The sequence below is a fragment of the Amphiprion ocellaris genome, chromosome 10, assembly GCF_022539595.1.
Source record: "Amphiprion ocellaris isolate individual 3 ecotype Okinawa chromosome 10, ASM2253959v1, whole genome shotgun sequence".
NCBI lineage: Eukaryota > Metazoa > Chordata > Actinopteri > Pomacentridae > Amphiprion > Amphiprion ocellaris.
This window is the reverse complement of record NC_072775.1, coordinates 4,033,787-4,053,930: the sequence shown is the minus strand read 5'-3', so window position 1 is coordinate 4,053,930 and position 20,144 is coordinate 4,033,787. Positions and strand designations below refer to the sequence as shown.

Sequence of the window (20,144 nt, the reverse complement as noted above, 5' to 3'; positions counted from 1 at the left end):
TGTGTCTCTGCTGTAGGTGTTGATTCGTGTTCACGCCTGTGGAGTGAATCCTGTGGAAACTTACATCCGGACTGGAACTCACGCCCGGAAACCCGCCCTGCCGTACACTCCAGGCACTGATGCAGCAGGAGTGGTGGAGTCTGTTGGAGAAGGAGTCACTGTAGTGAAGGTCAGAGGATAAAACAATCATATATTAGTACACGTTGGTAAAATTATCCAAATGAAGCACACAGATGCTGCTGTAGAGTATTTACAACTTGTTTTAGATCAAACTTCAAGCTCAGGAAAGTGTGTTTTTAGTTTGATAAGCATCTAGATGACTGTTAAATCACCTGCCTGTGTGTGTTTTCCAGAAAGGTGATCGTGTTTTCACCACAGGCACCGAGTCAGGAAGTTATGCAGAATACACAATCGCTGCTGAGGACTGTGTTCACAAGCTGCCTGATGCTTTAGACTTTGCTCAGGGAGCAGCCATTGGGATCCCATATTTCACTGCCTTCAGAGCTCTGGTTCACAAGTAAGATCACATCTGTTCAGGAGGAAATACAACAGATTAGAAAGATCAGTTTGGTGGGTTCCAGCCAGGAAGTGTGTAGGTCTTCAAAAATGTCAAAAAACAATTAAACTACTTTTGTTATTGTTTTTAATAGTAGTAAAACAAGACAGACAGTTAATAATAAAAGAAAACAGGAGCAGACATGATGTATGATGTCACAATAATAATGTTGGCACAAGTAAAACCACACTCCAGTCTCTTACTTTTGTACCTAAAGTAGATTTTTTTTTTTTTTTTTTTTTTTTTTTTTTTAACCTGCTGTGTTCTGCAGAGCTCGTTCTAAAGCTGGAGAAACCGTCCTCATCCATGGAGCCAGTGGAGGGGTGAGACATGTTTTGAAGTTTTCTGTATCTGTGTGTCCTGTCAATGAAGACCGTAAACAGGTTTGGAGACTAGGGACAGCCCTGGTCTGTCCAGCAGCTTTCCCTGCCATCAGATCCAACTCACCACCAGGCTGTGATCTGTTGACAGCTCTGCTCCTCTCTTCAGTGTCCGAGACATACAGCTGCAGGTCTGATGACAAGAATGCAAAATTGATCACCATCTTTTAGCCCAATACTACTCGTGTTCAGATCAGGCAGACCTGATTCATTAAAGCATCCAACCATCATCTATACACCACTTAATCCTCATTAGGGTCATAGGGGGCTGGAGTCTATCCCAACTGACTTAGTGCGAAGGCAGGGGACATCCTGGACAGGTCACAGGTCGGTTGTTCTGACTTTTGGTTTAATTAAAAGGCCACTGGCAGAAGATCCGAGGGATCTAAACTGTAAATAGGTTGGACCAAGACCATGAGGAGCTTTATAAAGTTAAAAAGTAGCCAGTGCAGAGACTTTGACCAGGGTACTTTGCAAGGGGCAAATGATAACTATTGGTTGATTCTAACACCTCTGTTACTCAGTATTCATGAAGGAGCCGCTGATTTATGTGTAAACGTGGAAAACATTTTGTGTGCAGTAAGTAGTGATCTGAAAAAACACAATCATAGATAGATTCATAACTTTATCCTTACAGTACGTATATCAGTGTGACAGCTTACTGTTTCTGTTGTAAACATATATTTTGCATATATACATTGTAAAAAAAAAACATTATTCCAATCCAGGTCCTTAAATCGTAACAACGTGCTCTAAAATCCAATATTTTCTTCATCTCACAGGTTGGAGTTGCAGCCTGCCAGCTCTCTCGTTCTATGGGCCTCAGAGTTCTGGGAACAGCAGGGACTCCAGACGGGATGAAGCTGATTACCAACAACGGAGCTCATCTGGCTTTTAATCACAGAGAAGAAGGATACACTGATAAAATTATGGTAACCACACATATAGCAGGAGGATCGGCAGGCAGGAAAAGACCTTTGAAAAAGTGGTTCTAATAGATATATGGATGAAATATACTGTGTGTTTGTGTTTTCCAGGCAGCCACAGAAGGCCGAGGTGTGGATGTGATTGTGGAGATGCTGGCAAATGTGAACCTGAGTAAAGACCTGCAGATGTTGGCCCAAGGAGGACGTGTTACGGTCAGTAGGACTGTCGTCTGTAGCTGTAAACTACAGCCTTGTCTACGTATTCTCACATAAGAGAATGAATGCTTAAAGTGGTTCAGTATTGGCAGAACCACCATGAGTCATTCCAGCTCAGACCCTCAGATTTTTAAAACATTTTCTGCTCGTCCATCTCTGACTCACCACAAATTTTTTTAGCATGAACTCAAGACATGTATAAAGATATTTATGCAGTTTTAACTTGGTAAATTAAATACTTTCAGAGGTGAAATGTTTTTAAAAACTGCCCATAGATTGACTTTTGGCTATTTTTTTTCCTGGCATTTAAATTTAAAGGCATGTTTGAGTTATAATGTCTCAGGAACTATTAAAGATAAAAGCCTGAAATGTTAACAGAATCTGCAAATTAGGACATGTAGCTCAAAGGGTTGTTGACTGTAGGCGAGCTAAAATGTGAAAAAAGCCATAAAATTTCACAGATGCCTTTTTGCCAAGACTGGGACTTTAATGCATTAATTACGACTAATTAGTTACAGAAAAAGTAACGTGTAAAAAAAAAAAAAAAAAAAAACGCATTTAATCGCACCTTTCTCAGTTCCCTAATTTCTTTACACCGGTAACTCTGATGAACACTCCAGCCCAGCAGGTGGCGGTAATGAACCTAAAGTCTGTCTGCCAGCTGCGATAAAGAGTGAATCAGTGCAGAAACGTCAGACCAACATTTTATTACGAAAGCTGTTCAGCAAAAAGTATCTTTGAAAGCATTTGAGCCGAGAAATTACTGCTGAATCTGTCCTTGTTTTAGTTCAACGACGGCTAGTTTAGACGTTTAACGAAAATTTCGTGATGCGTCGGACCTCTGCGCCCCGTGCCACATTTGCATAAATGAAACTACTTTATGCAAATGAACTCCGGGGCGACACACCATACGTTAGCTACGACAGTCCTGGTACCGGCAAATGGCGGAGCCATCCCATAATAGACCACTTTTCAAGACATTGAAAGTGCGTAAATATACACAAAATGACCCCAAATGGACACAAAATGACCACAAACATGCACAAAAGGGTCCCAAACAAAATGACCATGAATAGATGCTTAGTCACCATAAAAAGCTGTAAAATGACCACAAAGTGATGCTACATTACCACAGAGGTCATATGACCAGAAATGGATCAACAATGACCACAAATTGACACAAAATGAACACAAACAGATCCACACCTACCACAAAAAGGTAATCTGTGAATGTAGTACACAGATGAAAAATGCAGATAAATATAAATGAAACAAACATTTTTGTTGTTTAAGTTCATGTCTGTTTATCGATTCAGTCGTCAACCAACATTTATTTGAACTGAAAACTTTGCTTGTTGTGTCAGATATTGATATTTGACAAAAATGTGATTACACGCGAGTAATTACTTTTTAGTTATTTATTTAGTTATTTATATATTTAGTTATTTTTTATTAATTAGATGCATTTTTTAATCGCGTCCCATCACTACTTTTTACAAGTACTTCGTTAATGATAAAAAAAAAAAGTTTCAAGCAAATCAGAGATTGTCTGGCAGACAGAACTCACTAGATGATCTGAGATGGAATAAACCAAGTCCAAGTGCAGCAGCAGATTAATAATGACACAGTCTTGCCTTAATAGACTAAACTTATTTCCAGTTCTCATGTCTCTGCAGGTTGTTGGTTCCAGAGGTCCTGTCGAGATCAATCCCAGAGACACTATGTCTAAAGAGAGCTGCATCATGGGAGTGGCCCTTTTCTTCGCTACACCGGTACCAAACATTGACGTCACAAGAAGTCCTACATACACTGACACACGTGTGACAGTTACATGTTACTGTAAACTGCAAAAACTCAAAATCTTACCAGGTCTATTTGTCTTATTTTTACTCTAAAGGTCTCATCCGACTTGATTTAAGATAAATTCACTTAGCAAGTGACATTTCAGCAGATGGATGGACTTGTTTTAAGACAATGCATCTTAAATATCTTGTTAAGCCAAACAATGTTGAAATGATCTTGTTTTGAGTTGAATTTTACAAGAAAACTCAAAATATGTTTAATACATCTCAAATTAGGAGGTTACATGAAAGCAAACATCTGTTTTTGATTGAAAAACTGCTATTTTTGTAGCATATCTGGCTTATTTTAAGACACTTAAGCTTGACAATCCTGGTAAAATATAGCTTAAAATAAGTTTTCCCAGCTAATTTTGAGATCTCAATATTCTAAATATTATTTCTTATTGCAAGAAATCTTACCAAGCCATTTTTCACTTGTTCTATTGGCAGATTTTGTTACTTATTTCAAGGTAAAAGTTCCTTGAAATAAGCTTTTTTCTTGTTTTGAGAGGGAGATTTTTTCCCAGTGTATGTAATGAAAATTAATGAAAGTCGCTGTAATGGATCTAATACAACTTCAATTGTCAATCACAGTGCTGATGTCACAGTCAACAGCGATAGACATGGATCCTTTGTACTTACATAAATAGAATAATTTTCCATTTTTGTCATTTTTCCTTCTTGTTCGTCTCCCAGGAGGAGACCAAGCAGTGTGCAGCGCAGCTCTTTGCAGGGATGGAGGCTGGTTGGCTGCGTCCAGTCGTTGGTTCCAAGTATCCGCTGGACAAAGCCACCCAGGCCCACCACGACATCATCGAGTCCTCCGGGGCTGCTGGGAAGATCGTCCTGACCATGTGATGACAGCAACGTACCTCAGGTCTGAGGTCACAGAGTGGCGTCCGAGATGGCTTCAAATGGAAGGTCTTAAGGAGCAACAAAACTGATTAATGTGTTACACTCTAACATCTTTCATTCAAATCACATTTGCGAGTTACTGCACTAAAGAGTAAAATTGCACTTGCACACAATCCTACATAATAATATTAATAATAGTTTACTAATACTAATAGTTTACTTATGGTGATAATTGTATATGCTGATATGAAGGTCATTCCATTTCAAATGGTCACATTTTTTGAATCGCTTCTGTTCATTGATTTGCTTGAGTTTTTCATAGCATAAAATATAAACACTGATAAAATTAGTTTAGAAAGTTTGATTTATCAAATACTTTGAGATATTTTTTATAGAAATTGCCTGTTGACCCACTTTCAGTAGGTTTTTCTGCAGATTGATATTTGTATGAACAACAACATCTCAGACACTAAACATAAAAGCCTGAAATTTTTACCATTTTTTAATCATCCTGCCATTGATTCAGAATCTGTGATGTTGGACAAGTAGATCAAATAGTCTCTGATTATGGAGGAGTTGAAGCCGTCATTTGAGTCCCATCTTTAAACAAATAGTAACAAAAAGATTGATAATGCAGAAGTCAACTAGTGATACTTTCTGAGCCATATGTAGTTTTAATGTCACAATTATACAAAACATGGAATACTTTTAAATATTAAATAATACTTGATCACAAAAATGAAAAATTATGTTCAATGAACTTCCTGAACTGATTGAGCAGGTATGACCAGTCGAACCACAGAAACAAAGGCATTAGATTGTTTCAGAAAAAAAGTAATAATCAGAGATTGCATCTTCTTGTTCAGTGATATATTTCAGCTTTCAGGCTTTTATCTTTAATAGTCCCTGAGATATCTAAACACAGGTTATGTTAAATGGATTCATTGAGCATTTAGTGATTCCAGTGTGATACGGAGACAAAGTGTTACGATAAGGAGCAGGAAAGGACTGTTAGCTTGCAAACACACTTCCCTTATCTGCATGGTTTGACCTGTAAAGATGAGGACAAGGTTCAAATGAAAATATTAAATATTAACCACTGTGTTTTGAAAATGTAAATAATGTTTTTGGCAGCTGAAAGAGCAGGGTTGGCCAGCACCCAAAATCACGTTAGATTAGATAAATTTATGTTTCTGCCCTCAAGTTAAGAATGAATTATCAAAATTATGTTTGCTTTTTCTGAAGGAGAAAAGACATTTAGATATGAAAATACTCAAAAATCAATGTTGAAATACATATTTAGCTTGTAAACAGATTAATAAACAGTTAAAAATGACAAGATGGAAAACGTACCTTTCATTTCTCACTCTGCTCATTAAAGTTCTGTTTTATTGCACATTGATTCTAATTTTATCATAAAAGTGCCAAAATAATTTGCATTTGCACTAGTTTTTCTACTTTTTTTAGTGTGACTAGTGACAAATCACTTGAATTGTTGAATGTAAACAAGAAAATGAAGTTAAAATGCTGAATTTTCTGAATAAAAATTGTGCGTTCTGGCAAGTAAAGCATCTTTGAGCAAATTTTTGATTCATGTCATTAATAAGAATGTGTTTATTCAGACAGAATACCAAATGTCAGCTGTGTGCTAATTAGTAATGGACACAGTAACTGACCATAAACCCAGATTATTTATCTATTTATTTATTTTCTTTTCCCTCTGTTTTTGGTTTTAAAGACATTTGAGATAATTGGTACGATGCAAAATATACCTTTGAAAGCAAAAGAAAAGTATTTCAATGAGCTGTAAATAGTGAATGAAAATTAAATATATGAATTTTGAAAGTACATATTTCTGGATTCTTTTGGTGGCAATCCTATCAGACTTACTGGCATTTAAGGGTAAAAAGAATAAAGCTTAAAGTGTGAAGTTCAAGGCTCATATTGGACTCAGGAAACGGAGTCAGACATGACATCTGTGCATCTCAGATGACAGCCGACTCTACTGAGCATGCTCAGGAAACAGCCAGGTAACCGAAGCCAGAGACGCTCGTATACGCAGAACATGCTACTGCACTGTAGCAACCAGTCAGTGATGGGAGTTTAATTAGTGAACAGAGCTGCTGATGATACATATGGATTAAGAAGAGAGTGGACTATACCATGTCATCAGCGGGGGTGGACCTCTGGGTTCTGTTCAACAGGTAAGTTCATATGTTTTTAGATTACCTTTCATGATGATCTGAGCATGGAGTGTTAGTTTAGTGAAGTATACGGACGTTCAGAAACTAAAACCAGACAAGAAGCTGCTAATAATCTGTCTTTGGTCTGTACTTTTGATGTAATTGTCCAGTCTCAGTTAAAAGCAGGAGGTGACTGAACATTTGTAGGAAACGCTGGGAATAAGTCAGATAGCAGCCTGAATGAATCTGATTTACAGATTGCTTGGATAGTTTTGAATTATTCCAAAACTGACAGAAATAATTCACCTCATGGAACACTCCACAATGGGACCCTAAAGGGCTTCAGTGAAAGCTACACTAATGCAATTGTTTGGCAAATTAGCAGTTCATTAGCAGCAGCTCATTAACTAAAACAGCTGACAAGGAAACCAAAGCTGCTTCAGAAACCAGGCAAACTAAACTACTCTCTGCTGTGTTATTAAAACAACTTTTTACTCGTGATTATTTGCAAATTTGTTTGCTAAAATACCCATATGATCATATAATTAAATAAGTGCATGAGCAAGTGTATAAAGTTTAGTGCAGCATTTTAATATCTGTACTATTTATGTTGAGATTATTTGGTTAAATCCTCAGGGAAATTTGTGCTTAATGAAAATATGAATAATTAGAATAAAGCAGACCTGCAGCTTCACAGTAGAGGTTAAGTCTACCTTGATCTAAACCATTCAGAAAGAAAAAAACACTGAAAAACTACAGCCAACAGTCAACACCACATAAAACCAGACAAAGCTTTGAATTTGCAAATTCTACACAGAATTCTACCTACATTCAGTAACATTAAACCATTACCTGATTTTGACTGATATACTAGGAGCAAAAACTACAGAGACACAAAACAGCTACAAAGAGACACTAAACAACTACAAAGAGACGCACAACAACTACAAAGAGACCCAAAATGGCTACAAAGAGATGCTAAACAACTACAAAGTTGCACAAAACAGCTACAAAGAGACAAAAACAACTACAGAGAGGCACAAAACAGATACAAACAACAACTTTGTAGTTGCAAAACAACTACAAAGAGACACAAAACAACTACAAAGAGGCTAAACAACTACAAAGAGGCATAATACAGCTACAAAGAGATACAAAACAACTACAAAGAGACACAAAACTACAAAGAGACTAAAAAAGCTAGAGATGCAAAACAACTACAAAGTTGCACAAAATGGCTATAGAGAGGCACAAAACAGCTACAAACAACAACAAAGAGACACAAACCAATTACAAAGAGATACCAAACAACTATAAAGTGGCACAAAAAAGCTACGAAGAGGCATAAACAGCTACAAAGAGATACAAAACAGCTACAAAAAGACATAAAAAAGCTACAAAGGGATGCTAAACAACCACAAAGAGGCACAAAATGGCTGCAAAGAGACAAAAACAACTACAAAGAGGCACAAAATACAACTACAGGCAACTACATCTAGACAAGAACAGCTACAAACAACTACAAATAGGCACAAAAACAACTACAAAGAGACAGAATGCAGCTTCAAAGAGACAAGAAACAACTATATGTAGGTACAAAACAACTACAAAGAGACAAAAACAACTACCTTGAGATGCAAAACAACTACAAAGAGATAGGAAACAACTACAGAGACACAAAACAACTACATCTAGGTGTGAAACAACAACAAAGAAACACATAACAAAAAGATAAACTACAAAGAGAAGCACCACAAACAGACAAAACAACTACATGTAGAAATAACCACAGAGATGCACATAAACTACCAACAAACACAGAGACACAAAACAACTGACAAGCTTTGAACATCAATCATGACACATGACCAAAGATGTGCAAAAACAATTACAATGACTTAAAATATTACAGAGACCCACTGCTAAGACACACAAAACGACCTCAAAGAAACTGAAAATGACCACTGAAAGAGACACAATGGCTACTAAGAGGTGCAAAATGACCACAAAGATGACAAACAATGCTGCCAGTGCGGGTTTTATCCTCCTACATATAGTAGGACAAGCAGGGAGGCCTATAGTCTGCTAATCCGTTCATGTTGACACCAATACTGAAATCACCAAATAAAAATAAAAGCGGCACCACCGTACTTTGTAAAAAAGTTGTTCTCTGGTTGGCGAGCTGCTCTGGTTCGTGGATATTATGAAGAAACTCACATTTGTCCATCAAAGCCTCAGCAGAGGAACAGTCTATTAGTAAAAGAGCTTGGGCAGAAACATGATAGGCCTCTTTCTGCTGCTCTGTCTGGCTGTCATCCATCAGTCAGCATCCTCTGGGGAGAACCTCCACCTCCCTGATGAAACCGCAAACACACAGTCACACTGGTGCGTTGCCAACACACTCATTACTGTTTGCTTGCCTAGCAACCAGAGCAAAGTGTCAAATCAGGCACACAGATGACGTTTACCAACACGTGTAAACCACTCTGAAGCAAAACTCATACGCTACTGTTCAAAAGTCTGGGGTCACCCAGACAATTCCATATTTTCCATGAAAACTCACACTTTTATCCATGTGCTAACATAACTGCACAAGGGTTTTCTAATCATCAATGAGCCTTTCAACACCATTAGCTAACACAATGTAGCATTAGAACACAGGAGTGATGGTTGCTGGAAATGTTCCTCTGTACCTCAATGGAGATATCCATTATCTATACACCGCTTATTCCTCACTAGGGTCATGGGGGGGCTGGAGTCTATCCCAGCTGACTCAGGTGAAGGCAGGGGACACCCTAGACAGATCACCAGTCTGTCACAGGGCTACATACAGAGACAAACAATCACTCTCACATTCACACCTACGGGCAATTTAGAGTAATCAATTAACCTCAGCATATTTTTGGACTGTGGGAGGAAGCCGGAGTACCCGGAGAAAACCCACGCATGCACAGGGAGAACATGCAAACTCCATGCAGAAAGATCCCGGGAAAGCCGGGACGCGAACCAGGGACCTTCTCGCTGCAAGGCGAAAGTGCTAACCACTATGCCACTGTGCAGCCTCTCTATGGAGATATTCCATTAAAAATCAGCCGTTTCCAGCTAGAATAGTCATTTAGACTGGACTTCTGATTCATTTAATGTTATCTTCATTGAAAGAAAAAAAAACTGCCTTTCTTTAAAAAGGACATTTCTAGGTGGCCCCAAACTTTTGAACAGTGGAGTACATGAATTAAAGTTGCTCTAAATGAGTTAAAGTGGCCCTATATTAGTAAAAGTTGCTTAAAATGAGTTAAAGTTTCTCTATAATAGTTAAAATTGCTCTATATTAAAGTCACTTTACATTAGTTAAAGTTGCTCCATATTAGTTAAAGTTGCTCTACATTAATTAAAGTTACTCAAAATTAAAGTTGCCCTATATTAACTAAAGTTACTTTACATTAGTTAAAGTTGCTCTATATTTGTTAAAGTTTCTCTATAGTAAAATTGCTCTATAGTAAAGTTGATCTAAAATAAGTGAAAGTTGCTCTATAGTAGTTAAAGTTGATCTAAAGTGAAATTTGCTCTATATTAAAGTTACTTTACCCGTTGCCCTATATTAAAGTTACTCAAAATTAAAGCTGCTCTATATTAACTAAAGTTATTTTACATTAGTTAAAGTTGCTCGATATTAAAGTTGCTCTATATTAGTTAAAGTTGCTCAAAAATGAGTTAAAGTTGCTCAAAAATGAGTTAAAGTTGCTCTGTATGTTACGGTTGGTAGGAAAATTGAACCCAAGGTGAGTGTGGCACAGAGCAGACAGTAGGCAGACTGTCACAAACAGGGTTTTATTAACAACTGTTAAGCAATATGGAATTTGTACGCCTTCACTCATTGTTTTGAGCCATGCTTTTATTGTGGACGATGTGAGCGCCGGAAGTGAGGTTATTCGGTGAGTGCCGTAAATTGTCGCTGTTCTTTTGGCGTTCTGTTGTGGATGGTGCTGCTAATAATGATGAGGCAGTTCTATATGTTCCAAAAGAAGCCCGGAATTGAATTTCCTTAACAACAATAATACAAAAATACTAACAAAAATGTCAACTAAGGCCTGAACTCACTACTAGTGATGGAGGGGAGCGGCCGGCCGATCGGGGCAGTCCAGGGGCGGAAGGTCCACGTCCGCTATCTGTCGGACGGCTGAGGGGAACGCAGGCTGCTCCGTCGGCTACGTCTCCGCAGTGGAGACCCCAACGATAGGTAGAACTGCATGCAGCGCCGGTGTTTATAGTGGGAGGATGATGAGGGATTAGCCGCAGCTGCTCCTTATCCTCTCTCATCAGGACTCAAGACTGACACTATATTAGTTGAAGTTGCTGTAGATCATTTGACTAAATGACTGTTAAGTTTGTTCACAATGAGCCACCGTACTTATGTCTCTGACGTCTGTTACAGCTCAGCCAATCACATATACACACTGTGCTATGCGCGATCTGGTGTTGTCATGTGACCAAAGTGTCGTCTCTGGAAGCTATCCTGTAGCTAATAACTTTAGTTAATAAAGTGGAACGTTTTGCAACACTGTGTGATCCTTGACACACAAAGGAACAAGTTTCAACAGTTGCTCAAAAATGAGTTAAAGTTGCTCTATATTAGTTAAAGTTGCTCTATATTAGTTAAAGTTGCTCAAAAATGAGTTAAAGTTGCTCTATATTAGTTAAAGTTGCTCAAAAATGAGTTAAAGTTGCTCTATATTAGTTAAAATTGCTCTATACTAGTTGAAATTGATGTAAATTAATTAAAGTTGCTGTCTATTAGTTAAAGTTTCTTTAAATGAGTTAAAGTTGCTCTAAATGAGTAAACTTGACCGTAAACTTTTGAACGGTAGTCTAAATGCAATTTTACATACAACATGTCACAAACTTACAGGAGAAACTGCACTGATGTTGATGATGGTTTGGTGCTGGTCATGTCAGGGTTTTCAGTTTACAAATACAAGCTGCAATCACAGTTCAAAACACCTCTCTGTGTTTTTCATCGCCCCGTTCATTTTCAGTGCTTGTTCCCATTCATACTGATGTGACTATACGTGACTATAGTGTTTCTACAACAATGTGTCTTCATAGACCCAACAGATGATGATGGTGATGATGATGAAGCTGCATCAGTTTACAGCCCAGTAGAAGAGATGTCACCTCATCACCATGCTGCCTCCACTGTAACGCATCATGACCAGTGAGTTTTCATCAATGTGTTTCCATCGCAGTTATCAGATAAATGCATGGATGTCAGGCATTCAGAAGGTTTCTGTCTCCAGGTGTTTGGCTGATATTGCTGCTGCCAGTCATCACAGCCCAGCGAGTGTCTCCATGTCCTGCTTCCTGTGTGGTTTGTTCTGAGGATGCTGTCATCTGTCAAAGACTGGCTCACATTATAGGTAAGAGACACGCCATCAGTAATTAAAGCCTTACAACCCCGATGCAATTAAATAGAGCTTTTTTGACAAGAATCTACAAAACAAGCCATTTTTAAAAACGGATTTCTGTAAAGTAATATCAATTAATTAAAAATATAAATCCCTAAAATAAGTGGTTGCATTCACTTCCTTTAAGTCAGTATTTAGTAAACGGAAGCTGAAGCTTGTAACTCCTTGAGAGGAGTCATACGTGTCTTGGTGGCCTCCCTCCTAGTCTCTTTCTTTCTGCTTTAGGCAGATTTACACATTCATTCCATTCCTTAATGTTCAATTTAACTTTACTCTAAGGTATACTCAGCCACTTGGAAATGATCTTGTATTTATTCCCTGACTAATGTTTTTCAATAGTCTTTTCACAGAGCTGTTTAGAGTGTTCTTTTGTCTTTATGCTGTATTTATAACCAGAAGTACTGATTGACTAGCGACTGGACCTTCCAGATACAGGAGTCTTTATGCTACAATCACTTCAGGCATATTCACTGAACTCATTTAATCTCCATTTCACTAATTGAACAACTTTTTGGCTGCACTTGTGTTGAATTAGGTGAGTCGGTTCAAAGGGGGTGAATACTTTTATTTACTTTATTGACATGAAATGATCTTAATTCTTGTCAAAAAAGCCAAATTAAATTGACCATGATTTAATGTTGAAGCGGGTGAATGCCTTTAATGGGTGCAGGGCTGCTGTAATGCAGTAATGCGACAAATGAACCTGTGTAAATATTTTCCACCGAGTTAAACTGACAATACGATCCTCTAGTACAACGTAATATAAAACTGGGATTTAATCTCAAGCGGTTGCAGTGTACGTTACCTCTGAGGCCTGATGTGCTGATGCTGCTGTGTGTGTTTGTGTGAACAGATGCTCCAGATTCCACTCAGGCTCTGCTGCTCACTGAAGGCTTCATCTCTACAGTCCAACCTGCCTCCCTGTCTGACCTCAGCAACATCACTGTCATAGGTCAGCACAGTGTGGATCCATATTCATGTACATGTTTACTACACTTCTCATTCATCTACATAATCCTTCTGGATGTCTCTCTTCAGCACTCCATAAATGAGAACCTTCTGTCTACAGCCAGAAAAAAAAAAAAAATTCACATTTCAGTAGAATTAATGTTCTGTAAATGGGACGATGAATGATAAATGAATAGAAATGTAAAAAACCATCAGGTTGAGATGAAAATGTAAAGTCTGGTGTATGTAAGTGTTGCTGAAGTGGCTCAGAGCATTTTTTTTCTGTATTCCAAGTTTCCTGAAATGTTATGTATAGTCGTGCAAATTGGGTTTTATCTTATTAAAGATTCAGTAATTCAGTAACAAAATGTATTAAAATTAAAATCCTGATGTGTATTTTGGATGTTTTCTTTTAACGAGACTCAAAAAAAGACATGTTCGGTGAGAAAAATATCCTAACATCTTCTACATCCAATCTTAAAATTGACCAGTGCATGAAAGAAAAGGTTTTACCTGTAGTGTTTCATCATCTGATAAAGAAAGGATCTGAAAGAGTAACTACACCCAGGCCTTCAGTCTTTCTGTGCTGTCTGCTCCTTCTAAGAACTGCAGTCTGTTAATCCGCAGAGGTCAGCGATGGAAAGCTCTTCGTACAAGATCGAGTGCAGAGTTGCTCTTTAAATTATGAGCCACCTGGTGAATGTTTGAAGGAAATCTGCCAGATGGCTTTGGCACAAAACTGGCAAAGAACACCAAGTATCAAGCAATGGCAGGAAGGGTAAAGCAAAAAATCTGTTCCAACTTATTCTCTTTCAGGTTCAGGTAGCAGGAGGTCAGCTACACATTATGATCTGATGTTCTCAGCAGGGGAGCATCAGAGTCAAACATGTTACTGATTGTGGCTTTAATATGTTGAATTTGTTCACCTGTCTGCTGTCCAGGTCTCAGTAATAACCGGATCTCAGAGCTGGGTGAAGAGTCCTTCAAAAAGCTGCCCTTCCTCCACACTCTACTGCTGGACCACAACCTCCTGACCAGCCAGGCTCTGCAGGGTGGAGCTCTGATCAACCTGACCCAGCTAGAGGTCCTCGCCCTGGGCCACAACCTCATCAGCATGGTGGGTACATCTGCTGGGGGAGATCTATGGAAACTTTAAGCTAGTTTCAATATTGATTGGATGAGTTTGTTTGGTCCGGTGGGTGAGAGATTAACAGAGGAGTAAGAACCAGTCAGTAGATGTTGATTTTAAAGGATGTCCACCGTCTTCTTATTGTACTGAGTAGGAACATGTACAGTATATTATACAGCTGTGAACAAGAGGTTGCATACACTTGTAAAGAGCTCAGTGGCAAATTAACACAAAAGAACAGTGATAACAGAAAGAGAAAAGGGACGGTGGATGCTGATAAATCAAAGAACCAAATAAAACCAAACAAAGGCCAACAGAGTTTACAAACTAAACACAAACAAAACAACTATACTCTCTAACCAAAACCAAACCACAATAGCAACACCCACCACAAACAGAAACTAATACAGACAGTGCACAGGACTAACTAAACAAAACTGGTGCCTCTAAACACAGATATTTAACACACAATACACAAAGGCTCAAATAACGAATAGCTTCCCACGAAGTTGGAGGACTGCTAACAGGAGCCACAGTCTCCACTAAGACTTGAGGCTCCACAGCCGCCAACAGAAGCTCTAAATGTCCGTAGTCACCCCTCAGTGACTACAGACCATACAAGAATACAAACACTGGTCACAAATAGCAGCCGCCAAGACTGAGCTTGGTTGCAGATATATACTCTTCATGTGTGGTGACAGCTGCACCCGGTTGGCTGAAGGTAGAGGGAACTGGGTGGTGGCCCAATCAGACGGGTGGGAAGGCGGGGAGAACAAGGCTGGAGTGTAGGTCGTCTACTCCGGAGTCATCAGTTGAGATGGCTGGGAGCTAGGGTTCTGGAGACGCTCTGAAAACAGCCACAGCTGAACCCACACATGTCATCTCCCCATACAAAGGCCTAAAAGGAATCCACCCCAGAAATAAGACGGCACACAACTACCTGTGGCCGTAACATAGGTCCTCTAGAAATATATCCGGATCTGCTGGGTCAAGAATACTTTTTGCAGCCATCCAAAAATTAAGACCTATCATAAATCTATGAAAGAACTAAAGTGCATGTTTATTTTTTGTGACTATGATGCATGTGTTTCTATGAATCCAGTCATACAAGTCAATAGAAACTCCAGACTACCATTACTTTATATATGCGTTATACAAATGTATGTAAATTTTAGTTCCTGACTGTATGCTGGATATCATGACTTTACCTCTTTGATGTGCAACATGGGTCAAAAGTGACCCAAATCCAATGGAACATGGGTATCTCCTGACCCACACTGCACATCAGAGGGTTAAGTACGTTGTCAGACTGAATTTGAATTCCCACTTAGGTGATTTTCTGTTGCTGTGCAGATCCAGGCCGGATGGTTCAGAGGTATAAAGGCTCTGCGGAGCCTGAAACTGGAGGGAAACCTGTTGACCAGTTTGGACTCTGGTTCTTTTCCTCTGAATGACCTCAGAGAGCTGGAGACTCTGGATCTGTCAGATAATCTGATCCAGCATATGGACAAAAACAGGTTAGTGTGCTTATTCAATCCTTTCTAAAACTGTTTTGTTAGTGCTTTATTATGACAATGCTCCTAATATATGTACAATCCCGTCTTCTTGTCTTAGTTTCCGTGGGTTGGTGAGCCTGAAGACTCTGGATCTTTCCAGAAACCGTCTGAGTTCTGCTCCCGTCGAGGATTTTTCCTACCTCACCTTACTGACCAACCTCAACCTGGACCTGAACTCGTGGAACTGCTCCTGTCAGCTGCTGGACTTGGCTGCCTTCCTGTCCACCTTCATGCAACAACCTGACAAGGTGAAGGAGTTCATCGACCACCTTTGCAAATTCACATTCACCTGTTGTCAGAAACTGCTGCATTAAGAGGAATTAACGAAGGAATAGTAACACAACAGAGTGATGATGATTGGAAATTATGACTCATACCAGCTCTGCAGGTAGATGTTATGAATCAGTCTTTAAGCTAACATGTTTCTTCTTGCTGCATTCAGACTCTGTATAACGGCCGGAGGTTGGTTTGTGTGAGTGCTGATAATCCGGCTGTATCCACGGTTCTGGAGCTGACCGATGCCAACTGTGTCCCGTCCAATCAGAACATCACAGTGCAGGTAGAGACGAGAGACAGCGTGACGCCTCTACTGTACGCTCGAGATCTGGCCATCACTGCCGTCATCTGCTTCATCGGTGAGGCTGATCCACAACACAGTGACAAGAAAAATGGTATAACTAGATTAATTTTGCTGTTCCAAGTCACTAATGAATTAACCCCTGATGTCCAAGTCTATTTCTACCAAATTTAATGCAGCAGAAATTAAGCATAACAAATATTATATCAATTTATGTAGAAGTAGGTTCCCCCTTCAGTTCTTCCATCAACCAGTAGATGGCACCACAGTGGCTACATCCATCTTTTACATACAGTCTATGTTGTTATAGTAATATTAGCTTATTCATTAGCTGCAATGGCAAAAAAAAATATACACTGGGACAAACATTGTTTAACTTCTCCACAAGCTGGTTGGTGAGCTAACAAGGATGCTAACTTGTAGCATACAAATTTACTAATAAAACAACCCTATTTAGCATGCTAAGTGGCTTGGACAGCAACTGTATAGAAATTTAATAGACAAACTGAATCACATACTGAACCTACTTATTGTCCTGTGTAGTTTCTGTAGAATTAGATGTTGGAACAGACTTAATATGACAGAATTCTCCAGTTTGAATTTCCATGGTCAAATCCAAGATAAAATCCATCAGGCTGCTTTTTTTTGATGAAATTTAGTTGAAAATGTGTTTTACTAACTTTAGCATTCCAATTTGTGGCTCTCTGATTGCTCATTATTGTAGAATTAAGTTTATTGTGATGCAAAAGGACATTATGCATTGTGTACCTGTCAATCACACAGCAGCCCTGCCCTGAAACATAACTTGTTTTATTGTCCATTTCATTCAAAATGGAACCATAATGTGCAAAATTAACTTTATGTCATATTGGAGGAGACTTAAAACTAGCAATGAAGACCATAAATTTATTAGGCGAATGCTTATTGAGGTAACAAACCAAGGCAGAAGTAGATTCTCATAGGCTTCTATGCAATCTGACTTCTGCCCCCTGCTGGCCACCAGAAAGAATGCAGGTTTAAGATATTTACTTAATGCAGTCTATGAATGGTAGAGATGAATGTGAATACCCATATACACCCATCCTGCTGTGCTTCAGGTGGTGTTGGCTTGACCCTGCTGATGGTCCTGATCTACCATCAAGTGTCTCAAAGGAAGAAACGGAAACAAAGCCAAAGGCTGAAAGAGGAAGAAGAAGGAAACAGCACCACAGCAAACCATTTAAATCATCTAGATACTGTTGAGGGCAGGAGGGATGTTTTCTTACAGGAAAACAAGGAAGCAATGATGTTAGATACAAGGAATGATGTTGGCCAGTTCAGGTCCAGAGCTGAGGAGAATAGCGGCTATTTAAGGTGCCCCAACTGCAGCACCAACGGGTCGAGGATGAACCCAATGAGAAGAGACAACAGGATGAACGGAGGGATGGAAACAGAGGAGGACAGAGAAAGAAGGAGAGTGAGGATGATGATGGAGGAAGACAGGAGGAGGACGGGCTTTCAGCAAGGCATCTTGAACAGGGATACTCCCAACAAGTTTCCTCCTCGAGGCAATATGAACTCATCCTCCAATCCCCAGAGAGAAACCTTCAGTCAGAGAACAGAAAACCTGCCTCCCTATAAGACTGGAAGAGACGTGGACAATCACAGGACTGACGTGGAAGCAAAGAGCAGAGGATTTGAGACTTTACACTGTGAGAGCTGCTACAGGACATATAGACCACCGGATCAGAACATGAGACAAGGTAGGGTTCAACCTAATCCAAGAGACTCTGCAATGTTTGATGGTTTCCCTCCACAACACCGACAGAATGACAGAGGAAGGAATGTTAGTCACCACTTAGACATGATGAAGAACGCCGAGTCGAGAAGGGGAACAAGAAATGTAACATTCGATCTGGAGAGAACCCTCGAACAAGGAAGCAGTCACATTGAAGACAAGATGGAAGGGAAAACCTCCAGAGACAGAGAGAAGGAAAAAGAGAGGCGACACAAAGCCCAATCCAGCCGACTGCTGAAGGTTAAACTAAACTTGAACCCACTACGAAAAAGCAAAGTCCATCCCAAGAGGAAAAACGAGCAGCGGCACTCAGAGAGAAGCAGCCCCAAGAAAAGTAAAGAGAAAAGACGGGATGGAAAAGAAAGAGAGGAGAAGGAAGGTAGAGGAAAGAAAGCAAAGAGTGGCAGCAAGTCCTCCAAGACGGAAGGCTCGACTGAAGATGGTGAGGAAGAAGGCAGAGAGAAAGGCAAAACCTCGAAGCACAAAAAAGCAACTTCCAAAAGTGAGCAAGACGGCCAGGAAAGAACTGAATCCAATGTGAATAAACAGCCAGAGAACTCCCAACCTGCCGATAGCACCGACGTTGGCGCCCCATCAGCCACTACTGCTGTCACTGGACTGGCACAAAACCTTCAGAATGTTCAGTATCAGGCAGCTGGAATCACTCAACTTCCCTCCCAGCATCCCTTCTCCCTCTTAGCCCCTGACAGGAGTCGAACTACTAACCTCTCCCTGCTGGGCTCAGCCGGCTCACAGCTGACCGGCAGCAGCCTCTCACTTCAAGGCGGGAACTTTCTGCTCAACAACAAAATGGACTCAGGATCTAATGCACTGTTCCCCAGCGGTCCGGCTGCTTCTGTTGCTCCAGGTATAGCACTCAGTGGGCCCGGTTCGGCTCCAGGTGTTGCCCCAGACAGTCGACCAGCTGCAGCAGGACTCATGTCCTCTGGTTACCCTTTTCTAGCTAACACTGTACATACTAACCCTTTGCAAGCAAGTGCCGTCCATGCTACTGCTCCAGCAGCAAACCCAGCATTTAATCCCGTCCAGTCCGTCTCTCAGAGCCAGATGCCTCCCGATAGCTCTCCTCTTGGACCCAGACTAAAGCCTGATCCAGTACCAGTTACACCACATCAACTACCCACTGAATCTCAACCACCCCCCACCAAAGAGAGCCTGCCTGTGCAGGGTCAGGATGAAACCTCTGCAGTGACCCCTCTGAATCTGGAACCAGTGACCACAGTGGAGAATGTGTCCAACAATAACAGTCAGACAGGCACCGGGCAGATCCCTGCTGGGTCCACAGGCGGTACATCAGCCGGGGTTGTGGCTTTAACTGAAGGAGCTGAAGGAGGGGCGTCTGGTGTAGCGTCCACTCTGTCCACACAGAGTGGATCATCCACAGGAGCTGCAGCCAACCTGCTGCAGCAGGAGTATCTGTCCGAGGAAGGAGGCTCCTCCCCGAGGAGGAAACTGAGGCTGGTGATTCCCGAGAAGACGTCCAGCCGACCTCCCACCGCTCTGGAGAGGAAAATACGCTAGCAGCTCAGGTTAAAGTGTTCTTTCAGTAGATTTGTAAAGAATAAAGTGTAACATCAGGTACAGAACATACCACAGCTGAATCTGATGCCGTCGTTCTTGTACATTGTTAATGTGACGTTATGAACTGATGCAAAATGTAATGTTGTTGTTTTATGTTGTTTTATTTTTATAAAGCTGCAGAAGAGTAAAAATCTTC

The 20,144-nt window shown here is 40.2% G+C and overlaps 1 protein-coding gene and 1 long non-coding RNA gene across 8 annotated transcripts in view; one reads left to right on the top strand and one right to left on the bottom strand.

Annotated features, from left to right (window-relative positions):
* The window catches only part of LOC111582944 (uncharacterized), a 19,359-nt gene extending 8,163 nt beyond the window's left edge, over nt 1-11,196 (bottom strand). For 4 of the 6 annotated variants that reach the window (XR_004849094.2, XR_008602950.1, XR_008602952.1 and 1 more), the window contains exons 1-5: nt 11,056-11,196; nt 4,562-4,842; nt 1,004-1,069; nt 333-529; nt 65-158 (exon numbers count right to left, since the gene is read on the bottom strand). This is a non-coding gene — a long non-coding RNA (uncharacterized LOC111582944). Of the gene's footprint in view, nt 1-64; nt 159-332; nt 530-1,003; nt 1,070-4,561; nt 9,312-11,055 lie in introns of all 6 variants that reach the window. The other 2 variants (XR_008602954.1, XR_008602951.1) reach the window with 2 other exon arrangements.
* lrrc53 (leucine rich repeat containing 53) lies at nt 6,830-20,144 on the top strand. 2 transcript variants are annotated; one of them, XM_035957964.2, is made up of 9 exons: nt 6,830-6,978; nt 12,061-12,169; nt 12,252-12,371; nt 13,273-13,371; nt 14,309-14,484; nt 15,850-16,013; nt 16,111-16,300; nt 16,495-16,687; nt 17,727-20,144. In XM_035957964.2, exons 2-9 carry the CDS (start codon nt 12,163-12,165, stop codon nt 19,946-19,948), a joined length of 3,171 nt encoding a protein of 1,056 aa, XP_035813857.1. In that variant the 5' UTR covers nt 6,830-6,978; nt 12,061-12,162; the 3' UTR covers nt 19,949-20,144. The 2 variants fall into 2 exon arrangements, with proteins under 2 accessions (XP_035813857.1, XP_023147597.1); XM_023291829.3 differs by lacking the exon at nt 6,830-6,978 and adding an exon at nt 11,057-11,194.

Excerpts from the sequence above, each read along its gene's own strand:
- lrrc53 (XM_035957964.2), top strand. Across the intron at positions 12,372-13,272 it reads AAGACTGGCTCACATTATAG|ATGCTCCAGATTCCACTCAG; the intron begins GTAAGAGACACG and ends TTGTGTGAACAG. Across the intron at positions 13,372-14,308 it reads CAGCAACATCACTGTCATAG|GTCTCAGTAATAACCGGATC; the intron begins GTCAGCACAGTG and ends TCTGCTGTCCAG.